This window comes from Oncorhynchus kisutch, linkage group LG17, assembly GCF_002021735.2.
Source record: "Oncorhynchus kisutch isolate 150728-3 linkage group LG17, Okis_V2, whole genome shotgun sequence".
Lineage (NCBI taxonomy): Eukaryota > Metazoa > Chordata > Actinopteri > Salmoniformes > Salmonidae > Oncorhynchus > Oncorhynchus kisutch.
In genome coordinates, this window is record NC_034190.2 from 4668962 (window position 1) to 4692408 (window position 23447).

The window sequence follows — 23447 nt, forward strand, 5'->3', positions numbered from 1 at the left end:
TCAGAGAAGGTGTGTTTGCAGAGGGGTGTGGTTTATATTGTCTCACCTCATTTTAAATAAGAACATCTTGTAACCAACATCAGAGAAGGTGTGTTTGCAGAGGGGTGTGGTTTATATTGTCTTACCTAATTTAAATAAGAACATCTTGTAACCAACATCAGAGAAGGTGTGTTTGCAGAGGGGTGTGGTTTATATTGTCTTACCTAATTTGAAATAAGAACATCTTGTAACCAACATCAGAGAAGGTGTGTTTGCAGAGGGGTGTGGTTTATATTGTCTTACCTCATTTTAAATAAGAACATCTTGTAACCAACATCAGATAAGGTGTGTTTGTAGAGGGGTGTGGTTTATATTGTCTTACCTAATTTTAAATAAGAACATCTTGTAACCAACATCAGAGAAGGTGTGTTTGCAGAGGGGTGTGGTTTATATTGTCTTACCTCATTTTAAATAAGAACATCTTGTAACCAACATCAGAGAAGGTGTGTTTGCAGAGGGGTGTGGTTTATATTGTCTTACCTCATTTTAAATAAGAACATCTTGTAACCAACATCAGAGAAGGTGTGTTTGCAGAGGGGTGTGGTTTATATTGTCTTACCTCATTTTAAATAAGAACATCTTGTAACCAACATCAGAGAAGGTGTGTTTGCAGAGGGGTGTGGTTTATATTGTCTTACCTAATTTAAATAAGAACATCTTGTAACCAACATCAGAGAAGGTGTGTTTGCAGAGGGGTGTGGTTTATATTGCTAGATATCTACTCTACTGGTGCCAACATTTTACTGTCGGGTGTCAGCAATAGATAACAAAACATTTACACTATTTATCTATGATACTTAGATATCTTTCCCCTTTCATCTGTCTGGATGTTAGCTACTTACTGGCTAGCTAGGTCTTCAACCCGCATGAGGGGGGGGATTGTTCAAAACACAGTTGTCATGTCAACACATCTGTCAGTGTTGCTGTGAACTGCATCACAAGAGACATGCCAGTCGGGATATATATATATATATATATATATATATATTTAAAACAATGGACATCATTGATGAAATTTCAATGTTGTTTGAGTTGATTGGTGTTTCACCAAATTATCTTGAGATGGTTTTACTGCAGCGCTGCAACGCTGCAACGCTGCTAACTGCAACGCTGCAACGCTGTAACGCTGCTAATCGCAACGCTGCACCGCTGCTAACTGCACCGCTGCTAGCTGCAACGCTGCAACGATGCTAACTGCAACGCTGCTAACTGCAACGCTGCTAAATGCAACGCTGCACCGCTGCTAACTGCAACGCTGCTAACTGCAACACTGCAACGCTGCTAACTGCAACGCTGCTAACTGCAACCAAGTTTCTTGACGTAGGTGTTTCAAAGTGCTGTCAGTCAAAGACGAGCTCGTGAAGCTCCCTGCCCACTCAGCCTGTCTTTTCAAACTTCCTGGTAGTTAGTCCTGAGAGAAAATGTACTTTAAAAAAAATGTATTACAGGTCATATTTCAGTTACTCAAAAGGCTTTTTTACATGGGAATCAAAATGACTGTCCGGGACCTTTAAACTAGAAGTAGACTGTACAGATCGTGTAAATAGAACAGGCTTAATTAGTCCACTCCGTACTGTATCTTTACTATGTACTGTTGATGGGAAGGATGTGTCAACACGTTGGTAAATGAGAACACAGCATCAGTGACCTTTCCGTCGCGGGTGAGCTAGACCACATTCCTTTCTGCGGTCTATTGTTCTAGAGTGTTCTATTGTTCTAGAGCGTTCTATTGTTCTAGAGAGTTCTAATGTTCTAGAGAGTTCTAATGTTCTAGAGCGTTCTAATGTTCTAGAGCGTTCTATTGTTCTAGAGCCTTCTAATGTTCTAGAGCGTTCTATTTTTCTAGAGCATTCTAACAAGGAATAGGCTGCCATTTTGGATGTGGACCCTCCCTTCCATCTGGAAAACAATGCCAACTACGTGACTGCTCTTCCCTTGATGTTTTAACCATTATAAAGATGGTTGATCTTTTAGCCGACACAACCTGCTGACGATGTGTATAATATCTCACTGGCTCAGATCAATCCTCAGATAACTGAAGCCACTGTGAAACCAAAGTTCAGCAGAATTGCTGTGACAGTCCCCTTGAAATAAGACATTTAGAGGGTAAAGGCCACACAAGGTAGGTAGGACACACGCAACAGTCAACCAGCTGACAGTGAAGAGGCTAGATACACTCGGCAGTCAACCAGCTGACAGTAGAGAGGCTAGATACGCTCGGCAGTCAACCAGCTGATAGTAGAGAGGCTAGATACACTCGGCAGTCAACCAGCTGACAGTAGAGAGGCTAGATACACTCGGCAGTCAACCAGCTGACAGTAGACAGGCTAGATACACTCGGCAGTCAACCAGCTGACAGTAGAGAGGCTAGATACGCTCGGCAGTCAACCAGCTGATAGTAGAGAGGCTAGATACACTCGGCAGTCAACCAGCTGACACTAGAGAGGCTAGATACACTCGGCAGTCAACCAGCTGACAGTAGACAGGCTAGATACACTCGGCAGTCAACCAGCTGACAGTAGAGAGGCTAGATACACTCGGCAGTCAACCAGCTGACAGTAGAGAGGCTAGATACACTCGGCAGTCAACCAGCTGACAGTAGAGAGGCTAGATACGCTCGGCAGTCAACCAGCTGATAGTAGAGAGGCTAGATACACTCGGCAGTCAACCAGCTGACAGTAGAGAGGCCATTCAGTTCCTTTTGTTGTCTACAACCATCCTGAGACCCTTTCTGGGTGAACAAAAAAGCCAGCAGCTGAAAGAGAAAGAGAACTAGAGAGAGAGACGGAGAACTAGAGAGAGAGACGGAGAACTAGAGAGAGAGACGGAGAACTAGAGAGAGAGACGGAGAACTAGAGAGAGAGACGGAGAACTAGAGAGAGAGACGGAGAACTAGAGAGAGAGACGGAGAACTAGAGAGAGAGACGGAGAACTAGAGAGAGAGACGGAGAACTAGAGAGAGAGACGGAGAACTAGAGAGTGAGACCTGTGTGAGAACTGTACCTTCATTTGGTAAGGAAGACTTCACTATCCAGCCGGTTGCCATGAGATTCCCCAAGCTGCCCAACCCAGGTCTGGATGACCGTATCCCGTCTCATAAGGAGCTGGAGAGGATGGAGAAAGAGGAGGCTGGGGACAGGCCCAAATGGGACAACAAGACCCAGTACATGCTGACCTGTGTGGGCTTCTGTGTGGGGCTGGGGAACGTGTGGAGGTTCCCTTACCTGTGTCAGAGCCATGGAGGAGGTAGGGGAGAAAGAGGGGAGTGGGTTTGATTGTATGCAACATTTTTTGTAAATTAATGAAGTGAGATTGCAAAACATTACATTGAGCAAGGCACTTAAACCTAGTTGCTCTGGATGAGAGCATCTACTAAATAACTAAAATGTCAAACGTAGGACGAGTCAACAACATTATTTGGGTAATAACACTTTAAAGTAACTGGGGCAGCAGGGTAGCCTAGTGGTTAGAGTGTTAGAGTTGTAACCAGAAGGTTGCAAGTTCAAACCCCTGAGCTGACAAGGTACAAATCTGTCGTTCTGCCCCTGAACAGGCAGTTAACCCCACTGTTCCTAGGCTGTCATTGAAAATAATAATTTGTTCTTAACTGACCTGCCTAGTTAAATAAGATATATGAGAACTTTTAAAAAGAGGGATTTTTCACTGGAGAGTTCATTTAAAATTGTATTATCTGAAAATCTTCAACTTTTATAACACAATAATACACCTGCTACTGTTGCAATATTGGAAATGTGTTCAGTAGACTATTGTTGATTTGTCAACTGATCAAAACAACCAACAAGAGATTCCAATTCCAATCCTGTGTTCCCAGGAGCGTTTTATGATCCCGTTCCTGATCCTGTGTTCCCAGGAGCGTTTTATGATCCCATTCCTGATCCTGTGTTCCCAGGAGCGTTTTATGATCCCATTCCTGATCCTGTGTTCCCAGGAGCGTTTTATGATTCCATTCCTGATCCTGTGTTCCCAGGAGCGTTTTATGATTCCATTCCTGATCCTGTGTTCCCAGGAGCGTTTTATGATTCCATTCCTGATCCTGTGTTCCCAGGAGCGTTTTATGATCCCGTTCCTGATCCTGTGTTCCCAGGAGCATTTATGATCCCGTTCCTGATCCTGTGTTCCCAGGAGCATTTATGATCCCATTCCTGATCCTGTGTTCCCAGGAGCGTTTTATGATCCCATTCCTGATCCTGTGTTCCCAGGAGCGTTTTATGATCCCATTCCTGATCCTGTGTTCCCAGGAGCGTTTTATGATCCCATTCCTGATCTTGTGTTCCCAGGAGCGTTTTATGATTCCATTCCTGATCCTGTGTTCCCAGGAGCGTTTATGATCCCATTCCTGATCCTGTGTTCCCAGGAGCGTTTATGATTCCATTCCTGATCCTGTGTTCCCAGGAGCGTTTTATGATTCCATTCCTGATCCTGTGTTCCCAGGAGCGTTTTATGATTCCATTCCTGATCCTGTGTTCCCAGGAGCGTTTTATGATTCCATTCCTGATCCTGTGTTCCCAGGAGCGTTTTATGATTCCATTCCTGATCCTGTGTTCCCAGGAGCGTTTTATGATCCCGTTCCTGATCCTGTGTTCCCAGGAGCATTTATGATCCCGTTCCTGATCCTGTGTTCCCAGGAGCATTTATGATCCCATTCCTGATCCTGTGTTCCCAGGAGCGTTTTATGATCCCATTCCTGATCCTGTGTTCCCAGGAGCGTTTTATGATCCCATTCCTGATCCTGTGTTCCCAGGAGCGTTTTATGATCCCATTCCTGATCTTGTGTTCCCAGGAGCGTTTTATGATTCCATTCCTGATCCTGTGTTCCCAGGAGCGTTTATGATCCCATTCCTGATCCTGTGTTCCCAGGAGCGTTTATGATTCCATTCCTGATCCTGTGTTCCCAGGAGTGTTTATGATTCCATTCCTGATCCTGTGTTCCCAGGAGCGTTTTATGATTCCATTCCTGATCCTGTGTTCCCAGGAGCGTTTATGATTCCATTCCTGATCCTGCTGGTTCTGGAGGGGATTCCACTGCTGCACCTGGAGTTTGCCATCGGACAGCGCCTCAGGAGCGGCAGTGTCGGGGTGTGGGGCTCTGTCAACCCTTACCTCACTGGCATTGGTGGGTGACAGTCCATTCCTGATTACGGTATCTGTGTGGAATTCCTGTGATCATGTCTGACAAAACCCTTGTGGCTTCAGGAATATGGTTATAAGTAGCTATAAGTTTTTATGTTTTGCAATATTATGTATAGCATACTTAAACATACAGTACCAGTCAATAGTTTGGAAACAGCTACTCATTCAAGAGTTGTGCTCTATTTGTACTATTTTCTATATTGTAGAATAATAGTGAAGCTATCCAAACTATGAAATAACACATATGGAATCATGTAGTAACCAAAAAAGTGATAAACACATCAACATATATTTTACATTTCAAATCAAATCAAAGTTTATTTGAGAATCTTCAAAGCCATGTAGTAACCAAAAATGTGTAAAACAAATCGAAATATATTTGAGATTTTTCAAAGTAGCCACCCTTTGCCTTGATGACAACTTTGCACACTCTTGGCATTCTTTCAACCAGCTGAATGAGGTAGTCACCTGGAACGCATTTCAATTAACAGCTGTGCAAAGTTGTAGAATTTCATTTGTAGAATTTCTTTCCTTAATGCTTTGAGCCAATCAGTTGTGTGGTGGAAAGGTAGGTGTGGTATACAGAAGATAGCCCTATATGGTAAAAGACCAAGTCCATATTATGGCAAGAACAGCTCAAATAAGCAAAGAGAAATGACAGTCCATCATTACTTTAGGACATGAAGGTCAGTCTATCCGAAAAGTTCCAAGAAATTTGAAAGTTTCTTCAAGTGCAGTCACAAAAACCATGAAGTCCTATGATGAAACTGGCTTTCTTGAGGATCGCCATAATTGCTGCAAAGAAACCACTATTAAAGGGCACCAATAACAAGAAGAGACTTGCTTGGGCCAAGAAACAAGACAATGGACATTAGACCGGTGGAAATCTGTCCTTTGGTCTGATGAGTCCAAATTTGAGAGTTTTGGTTCGAACCGCCGTGTCTTTGTGAGACGCAGTATAGGTGAAAGGATGATCTCCGCATGTGTGGTTCCCACTGTGAAGCATGGAGGAGGAGGTGTGATGGTGTGGAGGTGCTTTGCTGGTGACACTGTCTGTGATTTATTTAGAACTCAAGGCGCACTTAACCAGCATGGCTACCAAAGCATTCTGCAGCGATATGCCATCCCATCTGGTTTGCGCATAGTGGAACTATCATTCATTTTTTAACAATGACCCAAAACACACCTCCAGGCTCCTTAAGAGTTGTTTGATCAAGAAGGAGAGTGATGGAGTGCTGCATCAGATTATCTGGCCTCCACAATCACCTGACCTCAACCCAATTGAGATGGTTTCGGATGAACCGCAGAGTGAAGGAAAAGCAGCCAACAAGTGTTCTGCATATGTGGGAACACTTTCCATAGTTTTGGAAAAGCATTCCTCATGAAGCTGGTTGAGAGAATGCCAAGAGTGTGCAAAGCTGTCATCAAGGCAAAGGGTGGCTACTTTGAAAAATCTCAAATATATTTCGATTTGTTTTACACTTTTTTGGTTACTACATGATTCCATATGTGTTATTCCAAAGGTTTGATGTATTCACTTTTATTCTACAATGTAGAAAACAGTTTTTTGTTTTAATAAAGAAAAACCCATGAATGAGTATGTGTGACCAAACTTTTGACTGATACTCTGTATACTGTATATACTTTGACATAGCATACTTGAATACACTTTAATATGCTTATAATTCACTGGAATGTACAGGGAATGTGAATAACATTTGTTCTGAAACAGGTATTGCCTCCATGTTGGTATCATTCCTGGTTGGGATGTACTACAACACCATCATGGCCTGGATCATGTGGTACCTCTTCAACTCCTTCCAGGACCCCTTGCCTTGGAGTCAGTGTCCCCTCAATGCAAACAAGACAGGTACAGAATTTACTTCGTGAGTAACAGTTGGTATTGGTAGCGACCTTAACTCAATACGTAGCTACCTCAGTTACCTAGCTACCTCTGTTACCCAGCTACCTCGGTTACCCAGCTACCTCGGTTACCTAGCTACCTCGGTTACCCATCTACCTCAGTTACCCATCTACCTCGGTTAGCCAGCTACCTCGGTTACCCATCTACCTCGGTTACTCAGCTACCTCGGTTACCCAGCTACCTCGGTTACCCATCTACCTCGGTTACCCAGCTACCTCGGTTACCCATCTACCTCGGTTACCCAGCTACCTCGGTTACCCATCTACCTCGGTTACCCAGCTACCTCGGTTACCCAGCTACCTCGGTTACCTAGCTACCTCGGTTACCTAGCTACCTCGGTTACCCAGCTACCTCGGTTATGATGTTCAGACGTCTTGGCGTAAAGGTTTTTCAGGTGTTGGCTTGACAGAGTCCCGGTCAGGGCGAACCCCCCCCCCCCCCCGTGAATTCACTACAGTATCATCAAAACCTGGACCCCAAAAAATATCTCTAAACTTAGCTAGCTAGCCTAATAACAGCATGATAGCAAGCAGGATCAGCTCACGGGTTAACTGACGTCGTCACGAAAACGATGCACACACAGGGAAGATGTCTGTGTGTTATTATTTAAGATGGTCAGATAGCTAGCAACTAGCAAATGAATATATATATATATATATATATATATATATGATACATATAGCTACGTATAACTAAGCTAGCAACAATGACAAGAAGCTGCCTTGAGGGGGAATCGTAGGTAGCTGTTATTAATACCATGTTGTTTTGAGGTGTTTTTGACACGTCTCGTCTATGCTGAATCCTGCTGAATCCTGCTGAATCATGCTGAATCATGCTGAATCATGCTGAATCCTGCTGAATCCTGCTGAATCCTGCTGAATCCTGCTGAATCCTGCTGAATCATGCTGAATCATGCTGAATCCTGCTGAATCATGCTGAATCCTGCTGAATCCTGCTGAATCATGCTGAATCCTGCTGAATCCTGCTGAATCATGCTGAATCATGCTGAATCATGCTGAATCATGCTTTTTCATTCTGTATCATGCTGAATCCTGCTGAATCCTGCTGAATCATGCTGAATCATGCTGAATCATGCTTTTTCATTCTGTATCATGCTGAATCATGCTGAATCATGCTGAATCCTGCTGAATCCTGCTGAATCCTGCTGAATCATGCTGAATCATGCTGAATCATGCTTTTTCATTCTGTATCATGCTGAATCATGCTGAATCATGCTTTTTCATTCTGTATCATGCTGAATCATGCTGAATCATGCTTTTTCATTCTGTATCATGCTGAATCATGCTGAATCATGCTTTTTCATTCTGTATCATGCTGAATACATTGGCAGTAAGATCGCTAGCTAGACAAAAATTGAGAATTCAGACCGACCCAACTTCTATCTCATTTTCATCTTAGCTGTTATCATTCTTAGATCCAGACAGAAACAGTTTGAATATCGACCCCCTGCAGGTCTGGTGTCAGAATGCGCACGGAGCTCCTCAGTGGATTACTTCTGGTACAGAGAGACACTGAACACCTCTACGGCCATAGATTTATCTGGAGGCCTTCAGTGGTGGATGGTGCTAGCCCTGGTGTCTGCCTGGACCTTACTCTATGTCTGCTGTATCAGGGGGATTGAGACTACTGGCAAGGTACCAGCTCAGATTCACTCTCTCCCTGTTTATGAGGGAAGTCAAATTTCAGTAAAAAATAATGGCTTGCCTTGGGAATGGTTGCCAGTTGTCTTATTGCTGATGTTTCTCTGTATCTCTCTCTCTCTCTGTCTCTTTCTCTCTGTCTCTTTCTCTCTCTGTCTCATTTCATAAGTGGTTCTGGATTCAGTTTGTGTAACAGTTTTAGAATCTCTCTCTCCTTCTCGTCAGGCTGTGTACATAACATCCACTCTGCCCTACTTGGTGCTCACCATCTTCCTGATCAGAGGACTGACTCTCAAAGGTTCTCTGGATGGAGTCAAGTTCCTCTTCACACCAGACGTAAGCATTAACTGTGTGTGCTAACGTTGTCTTCTAAAATCAACACAAAGGCTGATTTCTAACTGTTTTCTATTTCTCCAGGTGAATGAGTTGATGAACCCGTCTACCTGGCTGGATGCAGGGGCACAGGTGTTCTACTCTTTCTCCTTGGCCTTCGGAGGTCTCATCTCATTCTCCAGCTACAACTCTGTACAGTAAGCAACTCCTTATTAAAACGTTTTAAAAAAACACGTTTATTGCGACTGAATCCTCATCCGTGCAGAGAGTAAATCACAGATGCTCATAGACATTATTCCCAAGGATCTTGTCTTTTAATCTCTTCAAATAATTTCAGTCATTTTCTTCCATTGTCTGTTTCTCCAGCAACAACTGTGAACAGGATGCTGTCATCATCTCCATCATCAACGGAGCCACCTCCGTCTACTCTGCTACCGTCATCTACTCCATCATAGGCTTCAGGGCCACGGAGAAGTTTGACGACTGCTCGGATGGGTAAATTCCTAGTTCCTTCTTGGTTGAATCCATATTTTCAATCAAATTCAATGTAGATTGAAGTAATATTTGTTGACAACACTGTCAAGCATATGTCAAAATTGGATTTAATAAATAGGGATTACAGGAAGATAATCTAATGAGTTTGGTATTTACTTCTATATGTTCTCTTCCTAGTGACATCATGGCTCTGCTGAATGTGTTCTCTTCCTAGTGACATCATGGCCCTGCTGAATGTGTTCTCTTCCTTGTGACATCATGGCCCTGCTGAATGTGTTCTCTTCCTAGTGACATCATGGCTCTGCTGAATGTGTTCTCTTCCTAGTGACATCATGGCCCTGCTGAATGTGTTCTCTTCCTTGTGACATCATGGCCCTGCTGAATGTGTTCTCTTCCTTGTGACATCATGGCCCTGCTGAATGTGTTCTCTTCCTAGTGACATCATGGCCCTGCTGAATGTGTTCTCTTCCTTGTGACATCATGGCCCTGCTGAATGTGTTCTCTTCCTTGTGACATCATGGCCCTGCTGAATGTGTTCTCTTCCTTATGACATCATGGCCCTGCTGAATGTGTTCTCTACCTTGTGACATCATGGCCCTGCTGAATGTGTTCTCTACCTTGTGACATCATGGCCCTGCTGAATGTGTTCTCTACCTTGTGACATCATGGCCCTGCTGAATGTGTTCTCTTCCTTGTGACATCATGACCCTGCTGAATGTGTTCTCTTCCTTGTGACATCATGGCCCTGCTGAATGTGTTCTCTTCCTTGTGACATCATGGCCCTGCTGAATGTGTTCTCTTCCTTGTGACATCATGGCCCTGCTGAATGTGTTCTCTTCCTTGTGACATCATGGCCCTGCTGAATGTGTTCTCCTCCTTGTGACATCATGGCCCTGCTGAATGTGTTCTCTTCCTTGTGACATCATGGCCCTGCTGAATGTGTTCTCTTCCTTGTGACATCATGGCCCTGCTGAATGTGTTCTCTTCCTTGTGACATCATGGCCCTGCTGAATGTGTTCTCTTCCTTGTGACATCATGACCCTGCTGAATGTGTTCTCTTCCTTGTGACATCATGGCCCTGCTGAATGTGTTCTCTTCCTTGTGACATCATGACCCTGCTGAATGTGTTCTCTTCCTTGTGACATCATGGCCCTGCTGAATGTGTTCTCTTCCTAGTAACATCATGGCCCTTGTGAATGCATTTGATCTCCCTGAGCACTTCTTCACTGTGAACAACTATGAGGAAGTTCTTCAACATTTCAACAGCACATCGCCAGACATCATCCAAGGATTAAACCTGAAGACCTGTGATCTACAGCAGTTTCTCAGTCAGGTAGTGAAATTACACGATGTCCAATCCAAGACACGTAATTTACTCTAAGGGACACCAGAACTTTCTTATGCCTGTACTGTGTTCCCTTTAGGGTGTGGAAGGAACTGGTCTGGCCTTCATCGTGTTCACAGAAGCCATCACCAAGATGCCTGTCTCTCCTCTCTGGTCCATCCTGTTCTTCATCATGCTCTTCTGTCTGGGACTGTCCACCATGTTTGGGAACATAGAGGGGGTCGTGGTGCCCCTTCAGGATCTCAACATCTTCCCCAAGTGGCCCAAAGAAGTCTTAACAGGTTAGTGACACACAGAAGCTGATGTTTCTTCTTCTAAACAGCAATAAATCAAAATGTCTTCAAACCAAGGCATTGTCTCCAACATCCCAGTTGTTCAGGTATTGAGATCACAAACTTGTTGTTGACCTTTAACCTCTCTGCGCACGCACCTTTAAGGGAGTATCCCTCTGAACATCCAATGAGGTTGAGCACCAATGAAAGAACCTTGGTTGTTGACGTTTAACAACTGTCTTTGTTTCGTCTTCTTTCAGGCATCACTTGTATTGTTTGCTTCACGGTCGCTCTCATATTCACCCAGCGGTCTGGTAACTACTGGCTGGCTCTGTTCGACAGCTTTGCCGGCTCCATCCCTCTCCTAGTCATCGCCTTCTGTGAAATGGTGTCTGTTGTTTACATCTATGGGATAGACAGGTGAGTCCAGATACTGAAACACCACGAAATAAAATAGAACTGAATAGAATAGAAAATACCTAATTGTCAAAGCTATGTGGAGATGTACAGTAGATGTCAAACATTTGGACACACCTACTCATTCAAGGGTTATTCTTAATATTTTTGCTATAGAGCATACCGGACTTATTTTACTCTCCATATCCCCAAATTCCTACCACAAACTCTGAACCTTTTCATCTGGATCATCATAGCTAGCTAACCGCAACCCGGGTTGACTACTCCTGGCTAACGTTTTCGTCCCGGAGCTAGCACCAACTAGCCTGGGGCTAGCCCATGCTAGACCCATCTCCCAGCTCACTCCTGGGCTACAATATCCGGACCCCTTCTACTGCCGGTACGGGGCACGGAACCCCACCGATCCTCTACGACTGGAATACCGACATAATCTGCCCGAGGATTCCAACAGGCCCCTCAGGCGCAACGCCCGCTGAAGGTCCATTCTGCTAACCTGCTAGGCCTGCTAGCTACCTAGAGCTACTTGGAACCCTACTAACTCCACGACTGGTCTATCGACGTCACCGCACGAAGAGGCAAAAACAGACTTACCCCCATCGCGACGTCCCCCAAAGGCTAACTTTCTAGCCCTGGTCTGCTAACTGCTAGCTTGTTTAGCCCCGGCCTACTAACTGTTAGCGTGTCAGCATCGGCCTGCTAACTGTCTGAATCGCCTTGTCCCCAGTTAGCCCAACCACTCACTGGACCCACTAATGTCTTATTGTAGTGGGTTTATTTTACTGTCTTATTTCACTGTAGAGCCTCTAGCCCTGCTCAATATGCCTTAACCAACCATGTTGTTCCACCTCCTACACATGCGATGACATCACCTGGTTTAAAAGACTCTAGAGACTATATCTCTCTCTTCATTACTCAATGCCTAGGTTTACCTCCAATGTACTCACATCCTACCTTACCTTTGTCTGTACACTATGCCTTGAATCTATGCTATCGTGCCCAGAAACCTGCTCCTTTTACTCTCTGTTCTGAACGTGCTAGACGGCCACTTCGTATTGTCTTTAGCCGTACCCTTATCCTACTTCTCCTCTGTTCCTCTGGTGATGTAGAGGTGAATCCAGGTCCTGTAGCCCCCAGTTCCACTCCTATTCCCCAGGCTCTCTCATTAGTTGACTTCTGTAACCGCAATAGCCTTGGTTTCATGCATGTTAACATTAGAAGCCTCCTCCCTAAGTTTGTTTTATTCACTGCTTTAGCACACTCTGCCAACCCGGATGTGTTAGCCGTGTCTGAAACCTGGCTTAGGAAAACCACCAAAAACCCTGAAATCTCCATCGCTAACTATAACATTTTCCAAGATTGAACTGCCAAAGGGGGCGGTGTTGCAATCTACTGCAAAGATAGCCTGCAGAGTTCTGTATTACTTTTGAAGTCTGTACCCAAACAATTTGAGAAACAAAATTTCAGAAACATGTCTCCCACTGTTGCCTCTTGCTATAGACCTCCCTCTGCCCCCAGCTGTGCCCTCGATACCATATGTGAATTGATTGCACCCCATCTATCTTCTGAGCTCGTGCTACTAGGTGACCTAAACTGGGACGTGCTTAACACCCCGGCCATCCTACAATCCAAGCTTGATGGCCTCAATCTCACACAAATGATCAAATCCGTAACTCCAAAACTGTAAACACGGGGACCCTCATTCATAGATGTCATCCTAACTAACTCGCCCCCCAAATACACCTCTGCTGTTTTCAATCAAGACCTCAGCGATCACTGCCTCATTGTCTGCATCCGTAATGGGTCTGCGACCAAATGACCACCACTCATCACTGTCAAACGCTCCCTGAAACACTTCAGCGAGCAGGCCTTTCTAATCGACCTGGCCGGGGTATCCTGGAAGGATATTGACCTCATCCCGTCAGTAGAGGATGCCTGGTTATTCTTTAAAAGTGCTCGCCACCTTGAATAAGCATGCCCCATTCAAAAACTGTAGAACTAGGAATAGATATAGCACTTGGTTCACCCCAGACCTGTCTGCCCTTGACCAGCACAAAAACATCCTGTGGCGTTCTGCATTAGCATCGAACAGCCCCTGTGATATGCAACTTTTCAGGGAAGTTAGGAACAAATATACACAGGCAGTTAGGAAAGCTAAGGCTAGCTTTTTCAAACAGAAATTTGCATCCTGTAGTACAAACTCAAAAAAATTCTGGGACACTGTATATCTGTAAAATAAGAGCACCTCCTCCCAGCTGCCCACTGCTCTGAGGCTAGGAAACACTGTCACCACTGATAAATCCACTATAATTGAGAATTTCAATAAGCATTTCTCTACGTGTCCATACTCTATGTGTCCATACGAGACACGTGTTCCATACCAGACACGTGTTCCATACCAGACACGTGTTCCATACCAGACACGCGTTCCATACCAGACACGCGTTCCATACCAGACACGTGTTCCATACCAGACACGTGTTCCATACCAGACACGTGTTCCATACCAGACACGCGTTCCATACCAGACACGCGTTCCATACCAGACACGCGTTCCATACCAGACACGTGTTCCATACCAGACACGCGTTCCATACCAGACACGCGTTCCATACCAGACACGTGTTCCATACCAGACACGTGTTCCATACCAGACACGTGTTCCATACCAGACACGTGTTCCATACCAGACACGCGTTCCATACCAGACACGCGTTCCATACCAGACACGTGTTCCATACCAGACACGTGTTCCATACCAGACACGTGTTCCATACCAGACACGTGTTCTATACCAGGCAGGTGTTCCATACTAGACTATATAAGTACCCCAGGGGTGTAACTTTGTCTTTAGAAGTAGGGGGGGGCATAAATATGATTATTTATGTTTAACCAATCGGATAAACACTCCGAACTTCCCGACCGCTCAGAGGCGTCCACATGGTCCTAAAAGCCTCGTTTTGTATCACGTTCCAATTATAAAACTGTGGGGAACAAAAATGCAATTTCAGGATGTGGCGGGGGGGGGGTGGCATGTCCCCAGTGAAAGATGCGCGCCTGAGTACACCTTAGGTCTTCATTAGACCTGTTGGGTTACATCAAACTTGGGAACATGTATCACAGAGTGCATATTCCTCTTCATTGGATATCATGGGGAACTTTCACTCTGATAACCAGCCATTGGAACATCGAAATCCCAGTTAATTCACTCTCCTACTCCGACAGGTTTAACGCAGACATAGAGTTCATGATTGGACACAAGCCCAACCTGTTCTGGCAGGTGACCTGGAGGTTCGTCAGTCCAGTCATCATGCTGGTGATTTTCATCTTCTACTTCGTCACCCAGGTCAGCGGAGAGCTGACCTACCTCGTATGGGACCAGGACGCGGTAAGCCTTGTTGACAGGAAATAGATCATGAATGTTGTTGATATCCTCTGCGTCCCAAATGGCAGCATATTCACTGTGTAGTGCACTACTTTAGACCAGGGATTATAGGGTAGTAGGGCACTACTTTAGACCAGGATCTATAGGGTAGTAGTGCATTACTTTAGACCAGGGTCTATAGGGTAATAGTGCACTACTTTAGACCAGGGTCTATAGGGTAGTAGTGCACTACTTTAGACCAGGGTCTATAGGGTAGGGCACTACTTTAGACCAGGGTCTATAGGGTAGGGCACTACTTTAGACCAGGGTCTATAGGGTAGTAGTGCACTACTGTAGACCAGGGTCTATAGGGTAGTAGTGCACTACTTTAGACCAGGTTCTATAGGGTAGTAGTGCACTACTTTAGACCAGGGTCTATAGGGTAGGGCACTACTTTAGACCAGGGTCTATAGGGCAGTAGTGAACTACTGTAAACCAGGGTCTATAGGGTAGTAGTGCACTACTTTAGACCAGGGTCTATAGGGTAGGGCACTACTTTAGACCAGGGTCTATAGGGTAGTAGTGCACTACTTTAGACCAGGGTCTATAGGGTAGTAGTGCACTACTTTAGACCAGGGTCTATGGGGTAGGGCACTACTTTAGACCAGGGTCTATAGGGTAGTAGTGCACTACTTTAGACCAGGGTCTATAGGGTAGTAGTGCACTACTTTAGACCAGGGTCTATAGGGTAGGGCACTACTTTAGACCAGGGTCTATAGGGTAGTAGGGCACTACTGTAGACCAGGGTCTATAGGGTAGTAGTGCACTACTTTAGACCAGGGTCTATAGGGTAGTAGTGCACTACTTTAGACCAGGGTCTATAGGGTAGTAGTGCACTACTTTAGACCAGGGTCTATAGGGTAGTAGTGCACTACTGTAGACCAGGGTCTATAGGGTAGTAGTGAACTACTGTAGACCAGGGTCTATAGGGTAGTAGTGCACTACTTTAGACCAGGGTCTATAGGGTAGGGCACTACTTTAGACCAGGGTCTATAGGGTAGGGAACTACTTTAGACCAGGGTCTATAGGGGTAGTAGTGCACTACTTTAGACCAGGGTCTATAGGGTAGTAGTGCACTACTTTAGACCAGGGTCTATAGGGTAGTAGTGCACTACTGTAGACCAGGGTCTATAGGGTAGTAGTGCACTACTGTAGACCAGGGTCTATAGGGTAGTAGTGCACTACTTTAGACCAGGGTCTATAGGGTAGTAGTGCACTACTTTAGACCAGGGTCTATAGGGTAGTAGTGCACTACTTTAGACCAGGGTCTATAGGGTAGTAGTGCTCTACTTTAGACCAGGGTCTATAGGGTAGGGCACTACTTTAGACCAGGGTCTATAGGGTAGTAGTGAACTACTGTAAACCAGGGTCTATAGGGTAGTAGTGCACTACTTTAGACCAGGGTCTATAGGGTAGGGCACTACTTTAGACCAGGGTCTATAGGGTAGTAGTGCACTACTTTAGACCAGGGTCTATAGGGTAGTAGTGCACTACTTTAGACCAGGGTCTATAGGGTAGGGCACTACTTTAGACCAGGGTCTATAGGGTAGTAGTGCACTACTTTAGACCAGGGTCTATAGGGTAGTAGTGCACTACTTTAGACCAGGGTCTATAGGGTAGGGCACTACTTTAGACCAGGGTCTATAGGGTAGTAGGGCACTACTTTAGACCAGGGTCTATAGGGTAGTAGTGCACTACTTTAGACCAGGGTCTATAGGGTAGTAGTGCACTACTTTAGACCAGGGTCTATAGGGTAGTAGTGCACTACTTTAGACCAGGGTCTATAGGGTAGTAGTGCACTACTTTAGACCAGGGTCTATAGGGTAGTAGTGCACTACTTTAGACCAGGGTCTATAGGGTAGTAGTGCACTACTTTAGACCAGGGTCTATAGGGTAGTAGTGCACTACTTTAGACCAGGGTCTATAGGGTAGTAGTGCACTACTTTAGACCAGGGTCTATAGGGTAGTAGTGCACTACTTTAGACCAGGGTCTATAGGGTAGGGCACTACTTTAGACCAGGGTCTATAGGGTAGGGCACTACTTTAGACCAGGGTCTATAGGGTAGTAGTGCACTACTGTAGACCAGGGTCTATAGGGTAGTAGTGCACTACTTTAGACCAGGTTCTATAGGGTAGTAGTGCACTACTTTAGACCAGGGTCTATAGGGTAGGGCACTACTTTAGACCAGGGTCTATAGGGCAGTAGTGAACTACTGTAAACCAGGGTCTATAGGGTAGTAGTGCACTACTTTAGACCAGGGTCTATAGGGTAGGGCACTACTTTAGACCAGGGTCTATAGGGTAGTAGTGCACTACTTTAGACCAGGGTCTATAGGGTAGTAGTGCACTACTTTAGACCAGGGTCTATGGGGTAGGGCACTACTTTAGACCAGGGTCTATAGGGTAGTAGTGCACTACTTTAGACCAGGGTCTATAGGGTAGTAGTGCACTACTTTAGACCAGGGTCTATAGGGTAGGGCACTACTTTAGACCAGGGTCTATAGGGTAGTAGGGTACTACTGTAGACCAGGGTCTATAGGGTAGTAGTGCACTACTTTAGACCAGGGTCTATAGGGTAGTAGTGCACTACTTTAGACCAGGGTCTATAGGGTAGTAGTGCACTACTTTAGACCAGGGTCTATAGGGTAGTAGTGCACTACTGTAGACCAGGGTCTATAGGGTAGTAGTGAACTACTGTAGACCAGGGTCTATAGGGTAGTAGTGCACTACTTTAGACCAGGGTCTATAGGGTAGGGCACTACTTTAGACCAGGGTCTATAGGGTAGGGAACTACTTTAGACCAGGGTCTATAGGGTAATAGTGCACTACTTTAGACCAGGGTCTATAGGGTAGTAGTGCACTACTTTAGACCAGGGTCTATAGGGTAGTAGTGCACTACTGTAGACCAGGGTCTATAGGGTAGTAGTGCACTACTGTAGACCAGGGTCTATAGGGTAGTAGTGCACTACTTTAGACCAGGGTCTATAGGGTAGTAGTGCACTACTTTAGACCAGGGTCTATAGGGTAGTAGTGCACTACTTTAGACCAGGGTCTATAGGGTAGTAGTGCTCTACTTTAGACCAGGGTCTATAGGGTAGGGCACTACTTTAGACCAGGGTCTATAGGGTAGTAGTGAACTACTGTAAACCAGGGTCTATAGGGTAGTAGTGCACTACTTTAGACCAGGGTCTATAGGGTAGGGCACTACTTTAGACCAGGGTCTATAGGGTAGTAGTGCACTACTTTAGACCAGGGTCTATAGGGTAGTAGTGCACTACTTTAGACCAGGGTCTATAGGGTAGGGCACTACTTTAGACCAGGGTCTATAGGGTAGTAGTGCACTACTTTAGACCAGGGTCTATAGGGTAGTAGTGCACTACTTTAGACCAGGGTCTATAGGGTAGTAGTGCACTACTTTAGACCAGGGTCTATAGGGTAGGGCACTACTTTAGACCAGGGTCTATAGGGTAGTAGGGCACTACTGTAGACCAGGGTCTATAGGGTAGTAGTGCACTACTTTAGACCAGGGTCTATAGGGTAGTAGTGCACTACTTTAGACCAGGGTCTATAGGGTAGTAGTGGACTACTTTAGACCAGGGTCTATAGGGTAGTAGTGCACTACTGTAGACCAGGGTCTATAGGGTAGTAGTGAACTACTGTAGACCAGGGTCTATAGGGTAGTAGTGCACTACTTTAGACCAGGGTCTATAGGGTAGGGCACTACTTTAGACCAGGGTCTATAGGGTAGGGAACTACTTTAGACCAGGGTCTATAGGGTAGTAGTGCACTACTTTAGACCAGGGTCTATAGGGTAGTAGTGCACTACTTTAGACCAGGGTCTATAGGGTAGTAGTGCACTACTGTAGACCAGGGTCTATAGGGTAGTAGTGCACTACTGTAGACCAGGGTCTATAGGGTAGTAGTGCACTACTTTAGACCAGGGTCTATAGGGTAGTAGTGCACTACTTTAGACCAGGGTCTATAGGGTAGTAGTGCACTACTTTAGACCAGGGTCTATAGGGTAGTAGTGCTCTACTTTAGACCAGGGTCTATAGGGTAGGGCACTACTTTAGACCAGGGTCTATAGGGTAGTAGTGAACTACTGTAAACCAGGGTCTATAGGGTAGTAGTGCACTACTTTAGACCAGGGTCTATAGGGTAGGGCACTACTTTAGACCAGGGTCTATAGGGTAGTAGTGCACTACTTTAGACCAGGGTCTATAGGGTAGTAGTGCACTACTTTAGACCAGGGTCTATAGGGTAGGGCACTACTTTAGACCAGGGTCTATAGGGTAGTAGTGCACTACTTTAGACCAGGGTCTATAGGGTAGTAGTGCACTACTTAGACCAGGGTCTATAGGGTAGGCACTACTTTAGACCAGGGTCTATAGGGTAGTAGGGCACTACTTTAGACCAGGGTCTATAGGGTAGTAGTGCACTACTTTAGACCAGGGTCTATAGGGTAGTAGTGCACTACTTTAGACCAGGGTCTATAGGGTAGTAGTGCACTACTTTAGACCAGGGTCTATAGGGTAGTAGTGCACTACTTTAGACCAGGGTCTATAGGGTAGTAGTGCACTACTTTAGACCAGGGTCTATAGGGTAGTAGTGCACTACTTTAGACCAGGGTCTATAGGGTAGTAGTGCACTACTTTAGACCAGGGTCTATAGGGTAGTAGTGCACTACTTTAGACCAGGGTCTATAGGGTAGTAGTGCACTACTTTAGACCAGGGTCTATAGGGTAGGGCACTACTTTAGACCAGGGTCTATAGGGTAGGGCACTACTTTAGACCAGGGTCTATAGGGTAGTAGTGCACTACTGTAGACCAGGGTCTATAGGGTAGTAGTGCACTACTTTAGACCAGGTTCTATAGGGTAGTAGTGCACTACTTTAGACCAGGGTCTATAGGGTAGGGCACTACTTTAGACCAGGGTCTATAGGGCAGTAGTGAACTACTGTAAACCAGGGTCTATAGGGTAGTAGTGCACTACTTTAGACCAGGGTCTATAGGGTAGGGCACTACTTTAGACCAGGGTCTATAGGGTAGTAGTGCACTACTTTAGACCAGGGTCTATAGGGTAGTAGTGCACTACTTTAGACCAGGGTCTATGGGGTAGGGCACTACTTTAGACCAGGGTCTATAGGGTAGTAGTGCACTACTTTAGACCAGGGTCTATAGGGTAGTAGTGCACTACTTTAGACCAGGGTCTATAGGGTAGGGCACTACTTTAGACCAGGGTCTATAGGGTAGTAGGGTACTACTGTAGACCAGGGTCTATAGGGTAGTAGTGCACTACTTTAGACCAGGGTCTATAGGGTAGTAGTGCACTACTTTAGACCAGGGTCTATAGGGTAGTAGTGCACTACTTTAGACCAGGGTCTATAGGGTAGTAGTGCACTACTGTAGACCAGGGTCTATAGGGTAGTAGTGAACTACTGTAGACCAGGGTCTATAGGGTAGTAGTGCACTACTTTAGACCAGGGTCTATAGGGTAGGGCACTACTTTAGACCAGGGTCTATAGGGTAGGGAACTACTTTAGACCAGGGTCTATAGGGTAGTAGTGCACTACTTTAGACCAGGGTCTATAGGGTAGTAGTGCACTACTTTAGACCAGGGTCTATAGGGTAGTAGTGCACTACTGTAGACCAGGGTCTATAGGGTAGTAGTGCACTACTGTAGACCAGGGTCTATTGGGTAGTAGTGCACTACTTTAGACCAGGGTCTATAGGGTAGTAGTGCACTACTTTAGACCAGGGTCTATAGGGTAGTAGTGCACTACTTTAGACCAGGGTCTATAGGGTAGTAGTGCTCTACTTTAGACCAGGGTCTATAGGGTAGTGCACTACTTTAGACCAGGGTCTATAGGGTAGTAGTGAACTACTGTAAACCAGGGTCTATAGGGTAGTAGTGCACTACTTTAGACCAGGGTCTATAGGGTAGGGCACTACTTTAGACCAGGGTCTATAGGGTAGTAGTGCACTACTTTAGACCAGGGTCTATAGGGTAGTAGTGCACTACTTTAGACCAGGGTCTATAGGGTAGGGCACTACTTTAGACCAGGGTCTATAGGGTAGTAGTGCACTACTTTAGACCAGGGTCTATAGGGTAGTAGTGCACTACTTTAGACCAGGGTCTATAGGGTAGGGCACTACTTTAGACCAGGGTCTATAGGGTAGTAGGGCACTACTTTAGACCAGGGTCTATAGGGTAGTAGTGCACTACTTTAGACCAGGGTCTATAGGGTAGTAGTGCACTACTTTAGACCAGGGTCTATAGGGTAGTAGTGCACTACTTTAGACCAGGGTCTATAGGGTAGTAGTGCACTACTTTAGACCAGGGTCTATAGGGTAGTAGTGCACTACTTTAGACCAGGGTCTATAGGGTAGTAGTGCACTACTTTAGACCAGGGTCTATAGGGTAGTAGTGCACTACTTTAGACCAGGGTCTATAGGGTAGTAGTGCACTACTTTAGACCAGGGTCTATAGGGTAGTAGTGCACTACTTTAGACCAGGGTCTATAGGGTAGTAGTGCACTACTTTAGACCAGGGTCTATAGGGTAGTAGTATCTAGATTGGAAATGTATCTAAAGTTGTCAACAGTTTGATACATTATACAGGATATATAGCCTTATGTGGACACCCAATCAAATTAGTGGATTCGGCTATTTCAGCCACAATTGTTATATAAAATCAAGCTCACCGCCATGCGATTTCCATAGACAAACAATGGCAGTAGAATGGCCCATATTGAAGAGTTCGTTTCGGTTCTCTTAACACAGTATGGACCCGGAACTTAATCCAGAATCTAAACTAATTACGCAAAACTTTGGTTCTGGATTATCCAAGATGAATCAATTATCAACAAATGAAAACACCATTGAGGATAAACCAAGTTAATTTAATAAAATAAGTTATTTTGTTGTTCCCTGATTTCCTTCATCTCCCTGGTTCTAGGAGGAGTTCCCTACTCTGGCAGACCGTCAGTATCCCGACTGGATCTACTTCATCATATTTATTTTGGCTGGCATTCCCAGTCTGGCTGTCCCTGGAGTCGCCATATTCAAATTCACCTACAACCGCTGCTGCCAGAAAGACAACGGCTTCAGAGAAGACACCATCAACTCTGTCTCTGCTAAAATACAGATGATAGAAACACAGATGGACTAAAAGTAACAGGTTCACCTTCAGTTCTGGATTTCAATGAAAAGTTGTTTTTACCTTGTCAGCTCGGGGGATTCGTCCCCGAGGCCGGTGTCAATGGGGTGGGGGGTGGGGTAACTGTCACGACTTCCACCGCAGTTGTTCCCTCTCCTTGTTCGGGCGGTGTTCGGCGGTCTACGTCACCGGCTTTCTAGCCGCCATCGATCCATGTTTAATTTTTCCTTTTGTTCTGTCTGTTTACACACCTGGTTCCCATCTCTGTTCTGTCTGTTTACACACCTGGTTCCCATCTCATGATTATGTTCCTTATTTGACCCTCTGGTTCCCCTTTCTGTTTTGTGCGTGATTGCCTTTCGTGTATTCCGGTGTGTTGTATTTTGAGTCCTGTTTTGTCCTTGTTTGGAACGGGATTTTGTTACGTTTTGGATTGAGTAAATCAGTGATTGTTACTCTTATCTGTGTCCTGCGCCTGACTCCTTCGCTATCTTTTAGATAGACTCTGACAGCTGTAACTTAACAAAATGTGGAAAAGGTCAAGGGGTCTGAATACTTTCCGAATGCTCTGCATTTTACTTGCTTTGGCAATGTAAACATACAGTGGCTAGTGAAAGTTTTCACCCCCCCTTGGCATTTTTCTTATTTTGTTGCCTTTACAACCTGGAATTAAAATTGATATTTTGGTGGTTTGTATCAATTGATTTACACCATTTTTAAGATGCTAAATACTTTTTTTTATTGTGAAGCAAATAAGAAATAAGACAAAGAAACTGAAAGCGTACATAACTGTCCCCCCCAAAGTCAATACTTTGTAGAGACATCTTTTGCAAGTCTCTTGGGGTATGTCTCTATAAACTTGGCACATCTAGCCACAGGGACTTTTGCCCATCCTTCAATGCAAAACTGATCCAGCTCCTTCAAGTTGGTTGGGTTCTGCTGGTGTACCGTAATCTTTAAGTCATACCACAGATTCTCAGTTGGATTGAGGTCTGGGCTTTGACTAGGCCTTTCCAAGACATTTAAATGTTTCCCCTTAAACCACTCGAGTGTTGCTTTAGCAGTATGCTTAGGGTCATTGTTCTGCTGGAAGGTGAACCTCCGTCCCAGTCTCAAATCTCTGGAAGACTGAAACAGTTTTCCCTCAATAATTTCCCTGTATTTAGAGCCATCCATCATTCCTTCAATTCAGACCATTTCCCCAGTTCCTGCCGATGAAGAACGTCCCCA

At 45.1% G+C, this 23447-nt stretch overlaps 1 protein-coding gene across 1 annotated transcript; it reads left to right on the forward strand.

Annotated features, from left to right (window-relative positions):
• Positions 1–2921: 2921 nt before the first annotated feature.
• LOC109884896 (sodium-dependent neutral amino acid transporter B(0)AT1-like) lies at positions 2922–22678 on the forward strand. Its single transcript, XM_031795015.1, has 12 exons — positions 2922–3285; positions 5033–5173; positions 6923–7060; positions 8588–8769; positions 9001–9111; positions 9193–9305; positions 9475–9603; positions 10780–10936; positions 11028–11229; positions 11481–11640; positions 14860–15022; positions 22017–22678. Exons 1-12 carry the CDS (start codon positions 3084–3086, stop codon positions 22227–22229), a joined length of 1911 nt encoding a protein of 636 aa, XP_031650875.1. The 5' UTR covers positions 2922–3083; the 3' UTR covers positions 22230–22678.
• The last annotated feature ends 769 nt before the right edge of the window (positions 22679–23447 follow it).